This window comes from Hirundo rustica, chromosome 4 (genome assembly GCF_015227805.2).
Source record: "Hirundo rustica isolate bHirRus1 chromosome 4, bHirRus1.pri.v3, whole genome shotgun sequence".
NCBI lineage: Eukaryota > Metazoa > Chordata > Aves > Passeriformes > Hirundinidae > Hirundo > Hirundo rustica.
The window spans coordinates 33142954-33148953 of record NC_053453.1 but is presented as its reverse complement, the minus strand read 5'-3'; the positions used below and the strand labels follow the sequence as shown (position 1 = coordinate 33148953).

Below are 6000 nucleotides of genomic sequence, written 5' to 3'. Positions count from 1 at the left end.
TGAGAATACACGTCTCAAAGACTACCCATGACACAAATACCGTGGGAAAAGAGTTTGTAACAAAATGGAACACTAAATAAGGCCTTGAATAGCTTTATTGAAATCTGTATAAATAAACATGCGCATTTCAAATGTAAACCCAAGTGAACTCAAGTGCAGACAAAATTTTAACCTCTGTCATGCAGGAGGTTAGTTTACATTTAAAAAAAAAAAAACAAAAACAAAAATCCTCAAAGCAGCTTTAAAATACCAGGATGAAACACCAGTTTTAATATCAAGGTATAAAGCAAAGCCATGTCCAACATATTTCATTTATATCCTGGTCAAATGCAATTTTTTAAACTTTTTAATGCTAACATAAATAAATAATTTACCAAAATGTGCACTCACAGAGTGAACTTTTATTTACAATACACAATTTATAACCTATTGTATTTGATTAGTTCAAGTGAAGAACATCATACTTTTTGCTTTTTTCTTTTTTAAATTTTAAACAGTGGGACACAAAGCAATTCTCCAGGTAGTAGATATGTGACATGTGCCCCCACATTTAAGACCCCCTCTCAAAGGCAGTATTGTATGCAAATCAACAATACATTCTTCCAACTAGATCAACGGGGAAAGCAGCAAATCAAAAAACGTTTCAAACTGTCACGCTTATTTTGGCATCCTGGGACCCCTGAACATAGTTAACTGAAATCCAACTTGGAGTTTGTATGCCTTATATACTGTACAGGTTCTGACGCGAACATGCAAATGCCAATTCTCTTATGAGTTACCTTTTCAGATACACTGTAAGGCTATGGTGAATTCCATCCGGAACACACAAAGAAAATTAACAGGCCTACCTTAAAAAGTGATTACGTTAATTAACAATTTAAAGGCAGGTCATATTGAAAAAAACTCTCAACTAAGCCTGATACGCAGTCATTATTATGGATACAGAATACTATTAACTCTGACTTTACTACAGAGTAGTTTGCAAGCTGTCAAACTACAAAAACTGGGGAGAGAGAATTTAAATTTTGGACTGTTATCAGATAAAAAATTATGCATGTCTTAGAAGCAAGATAACAGGAATTATGTCTGCAGAGTAGATTCCAACAAGCAACAACGGATACTTACACTTAATTGAAAACTTTTTTTGTTAATGCAGCATGAAATCCAGAACCTGTTCCAGAAGTAAGATGAACATAATATTCTGGATGTTCCACTATGTCACAAAAGGTTTCTTAACCTTTTTCACACTATTTATTTTATTTAATTCTGACCAAATTTAAAAAAAAAAAAAAAAAAAAAAAAAAAAAAAAAAAAAAAAAAAAAAAAGCACAAAACACCTGGGAGAAACAAAATTTGTGGTGTCAAGAAAACTACTTTAGGTATTTATGACATTTTTACTGGTAGTCTGTTGGCAACCTAAGGAACATGTATATATTAATCCAGAAACTAGACTTGGCAGTAGTATTCTTGCAGTACTAGGAAAGTAAATGTCAGAAGTCCACAGATTTAATATTTTAGTTATTAATTCACATCCAAAATAAAAGAAAACATAATCCATCAGAACAGCAGCAGAAAACTTAAAAGGGGTTTATTTGTGATTTCCTATATATATCTTGTGAATATGAGACTGTAAATGCATTAGAGACAATTTCTGTTTAAGTTTTTATTTTTCACTTCAAGTACTGCACATGTTAAAATGTAATAAAGATTTACATTCTATTATCTGAAACTCCCCATCTCAGATTTTTATTCTTAATTTGGTGGGCATTTTCACTCTTTCAATCCATATCCCCGGTAAGAGAGTCTCTTATGGCTTCTAGTTCTTCCCATTAGTTAGTGTGCATACAATTTTCATTTTCTATATCATTATCATTTTCATTGCTGTCTTCATCACTTTCTAGTGGGATGCCTGTGGCAGCTGAAGCACCTTGTTTAGTCTCCCGGTCAAGTGGGAAAAAGCCAGTTCCACTGATTGTGTCCTGTCTCTGGTAGAAGAGCACATATGCTGCTTTGGACTGTAAAAGAGGGTAGTACAATATCTCCATGAGGCTTTGAACAAAACATTTACAATCCAGATTACTAACTCTTTTCCTTTGCTTCTATGTATACAAGGTAAAATTACAAAGAAATCCAGACTTGTTTATGTAAGTTATTTCTGCATGTTGTAGCAAAACATTTTTGGTTTGTGCTGTCCTTTGAAAGAACACAAACTACTGCCTACAAATTTAACACAAATTTCATGGCTTACTCTTCATTTTTCCTGCCCTGACAAGAAAACATCAACAGTCCCAAATTTGGACACATAGAAGATACTTGCCACTATCTGGTCCTCACTTGCAGTGGACACACTGCTGTCATCAAAGTAGTACCATTTTCCATCATCCTTATTTTTCGCAAAGGCAGTATCTAGGACAAGAAAGTACAACGTCTCAGGACTTTGTATCTTCACAGATGTAATACAGTTACCAGAGTGTACTGTCAAACACTCCATATTCAACTAACTTACCCTCATTATCACTATTATAAACATCTTTAACACATTATTTTTTAGCAAAGTGAGTTTAATCACTAACATTTCCCCCCTAAAAACAATGTATACTGAAAAGGACAGTCAAAATACAATCCCTCAGTCACTTTTTTTGCTTTCACGGAGAAGCACAACGAACAAAAACGCAGACAAACAAGACAAGATCAGTTGTAAGAGTACAGTAACTCTTATGTTTTTTCATAATATGCATAGCTAGAAGTATAAAAGAACCTACAATTACCCTTGAAAGCTCATTGGATACAGATTTTTGTGTAAAATACTTGTGGGAAAGCATTTCAAGCTAACAAAAAACCCCCTGTCCCTCAACCACTAAAAAGCATCATTGATTCAAAGTGATCAGTACTTCAAACAAAATCAACACAGAAAGAAGGCTGACATCTAGAATGATGAGACTTGAAATGAACTTACAATGCCCTCCTCCCATTCCTCCATAGTGGTTGGAGACAGCAATCAAGTTGTAGCGGCAAGGCCCTGCATTGGGATTAATAAGGAACTCTGACATGTCCAAGTCACTGTTAAAAAGCAAAACAAAATACAATAAACAACAAAACCCAACCAGAAGTCAGTCATGTTAATAGCATTTTTAACCAGTTTGGTGGTCTCAGAGCCCTTTACTTTATATGCCCTAGAAAAATACACCAGACTACTCGGCCAGTGCATTTCTTTCACTCTGTGAAAAATGGAACAGGAACCAGTAATCTTCCATATTTTACATTATTACTATTTTGCCAAGTTTATACTTTTAATCCTGAAGCATTTTGTTATTAGTGAACTGGATCCTCTCACGGAAGCTGAGAACAAACCCATTTTATGTAATTGCTGCATTAACACATGGCCTAGTCATGCTTTTACATTTCTAGCATCAAAATATTTGAATTTCTTACTTTATTGGAAAGTCAACCAATGTATCCAACTTGTCCCTCATGTATCTGCTGTAGGAAAAGCGCTTCAGATGAACTACCAGTACAGGGGGCAGCGACCACAAGTCTAACTTCTTAGTAGCTTGCTGATGTTCTTTACAGTTTGGACAATACCTAAAAGGAAAAAATATCAATTTGATGTAACTGTAGTCCATATGTATGTTAAAATACACTACCAAAGAGAAAGTCACATGCATGAGAGGAACTCAATGAGCAAAAAACAGACATTTCATCTTCTGTTACTAATACCATAGATATCCCTTCCAGTTTAAAATGTGCAAGTGTGATCCCAGTGAAGCTCAAAATAATTTCAAACACAGAAGCAGCATCCCCAATATTGGATTCTCATCTCCTACATCCCTGATCAGATCCCTGTATCCTTAGTTAAAACACAGCATTCTTGTATTGTATATTAAAAAAAAAAAAAAGCGTTATGAAACTAACCACAAATAAAAGCCAAAAATAACAGATAACTGTGGCTCTTTTAAGTTTCAATTTCCAAATTGCCATCCACCACCCTATCCCATCCACCATCTAAAACCAGATTAACACTGACTTCTGGAACCTGGAAAAACTCATTACTAGAAACTTCCCTTCTTAGTAGGCAAGTATTAAACAGGCTGTGACTTAGAAATTTCTGTTCCCTGCAATGCATACTTGAATCTTTCAGCAACTAATGTTCAGGGAAGAAGATAAGTAAGAACGAATGGAAGCAACTCTTCTGTGAAGTAGTCTATGCATATTCTACACTTTGGCATCTAACAAGTAAAAATCTAGGGGGAAAAAAATAAAACAGATAAACACTAATTAGAAGACTGCACAAGTGTCTTTAAATAGCAATATCAGATAATGACAAAAAATTAGGAGAACTGTAAGGGCAGGCTGCTAGAATTGAGAATCTGTTTTCCCAGCTGGCTTAGAATACAAACAGTAGAGGACTAAGGATGATGAATTCTTGTAGATTAGACTTGTGACGACTGAACAAATGAAGAAAAATGTGATTAATGACCTCCAGTGAGCTGTATCTAGCAGCAACTGCTTGACTTCTGTAGTTGTATTTAGTAGTTAAAATACTCTGCTTAAATTGTGTTGCCAAAATGGAAGTGCTTCACCATACCCGAGTTATATGGTATCTCAAACAGTCTATCCAGTGTTGTACAATCTAGCAAACCCAGGAAAAGAAACAAAAAACAAAAAACCAACGTTTTTAAAGTTAGCTCCCTACCCTGCACAAATATAGGAGAAACTCTGTGACAATGTTGGGAGATCTCCAAAACTTTCAGGTATCCGCTGGCAGACTCTCTTTTCAAACTTAATTCTGATCTTAAGGTGTTGATGAAAGATTGTTATCTTCTAGAAAACTTCCAGAAAAAAAGAATCTTATGGGAAAATACTGTAATTATGAATATTCAGATATAATTCCAAATTCTAATTTGGAAGAATCACGAATAGAATAGAAGTCTCTGCCAAAAACCTAATGGCTAGAACATGGATTTGAGGGGTTCTATTGACTACAAACATCCACCGTCTCATAAACTTGCTGTTTATGCGCATCCCTATTTCATAATCAATGCAAGGCAAATTATGTATTTGCATAAATAAGCTACAATATGCACCATCCTCTGTCATCTCATAAAGGAGTATTTGTTTAAATCACTGCATTGAATTTGTCACAATATTATTCATTCACTGTCCATCACAGTCCACAGACTAGAGCATCCTTCCTCCTAATTGTGAATGCATTAAATGTCTTCCTTACAAATATAACCTTCTGTACACGGTAAAAATTTTGATAAAGTAATGGATCAAAACAGAATGCATTTTGAGAATTTTCAACTATGTTGAAACATTCTCAAACAAGACTCAAAATACCATTAATAAATCAACTACTTATCTCTATGTTCAAGCGTGGTTTTGATTAATTTTGAGAAATATGGTGACACCATAACACATAGTTTTAATTTTTTGTGCTTACCAAGGGTCTTCAGCACCTAATTTCTCCTTTGTTGTGAACAGCTCAATGCAATCTTTTAATTTCACAAAAGGCTTTTTGGGAGGCTTATATTCCACACTTTCATGTTTTTCAAAATCCTAAAGAGAAGTATTTCTTGAGTTAAGAGAACAAATGAAACAAAACTCATTTTAGTGATGTCGTCTTACTATAAACAGTAACTACAAAGCTCCTATATATGGAAAAACTGATCAAAAACCATTCAAGTAAAAAGCTTCCACAGCTTCAGATTTACTTCCCAGTTCATAAGCCTCAGATTTGCTAATTACTTGGGTGTATATATGAAGTTTATTTATGACAACATATCTACTAAGAATGACATGAAAAAAGACGTAGTTGCTTCTTCTCATGAAGACTTAAAACCTTGTATGTCACACTAATTAAGTTGCATTTTTAATGTTTAATTTTTATTTGTGCTGGAAGGGGGAGCAACATAATCTGCTTACCTCTGCTGCACTATCATCAAAATATCTCTTCTTCAGTTCAGGATCCCAATCCAAAGCAAGGAAAGATCTTTCTAA

At 34.5% G+C, this 6000-nt stretch overlaps 1 protein-coding gene across 3 annotated transcripts in view; it reads right to left on the bottom strand.

Annotated features, from left to right (window-relative positions):
* Window positions 1-1648: 1648 nt before the first annotated feature.
* The window catches only part of USP15 (ubiquitin specific peptidase 15), a 59626-nt gene continuing 55274 nt past the window's right edge, over window positions 1649-6000 (bottom strand). For all 3 annotated transcript variants that reach the window (XM_040061681.2, XM_040061682.2, XM_040061683.1), the window contains 6 exons: window positions 5926-5996; window positions 5444-5559; window positions 3433-3582; window positions 2957-3060; window positions 2318-2406; window positions 1649-2015 (listed from right to left, as the gene is read on the bottom strand). In XM_040061681.2, the coding sequence (XP_039917615.1) occupies window positions 1830-2015; window positions 2318-2406; window positions 2957-3060; window positions 3433-3582; window positions 5444-5559; window positions 5926-5996 (716 nt within the window). In that variant the 3' untranslated portion in view covers window positions 1649-1829. The remainder of the gene's footprint in view (window positions 2016-2317; window positions 2407-2956; window positions 3061-3432; window positions 3583-5443; window positions 5560-5925; window positions 5997-6000) is intronic.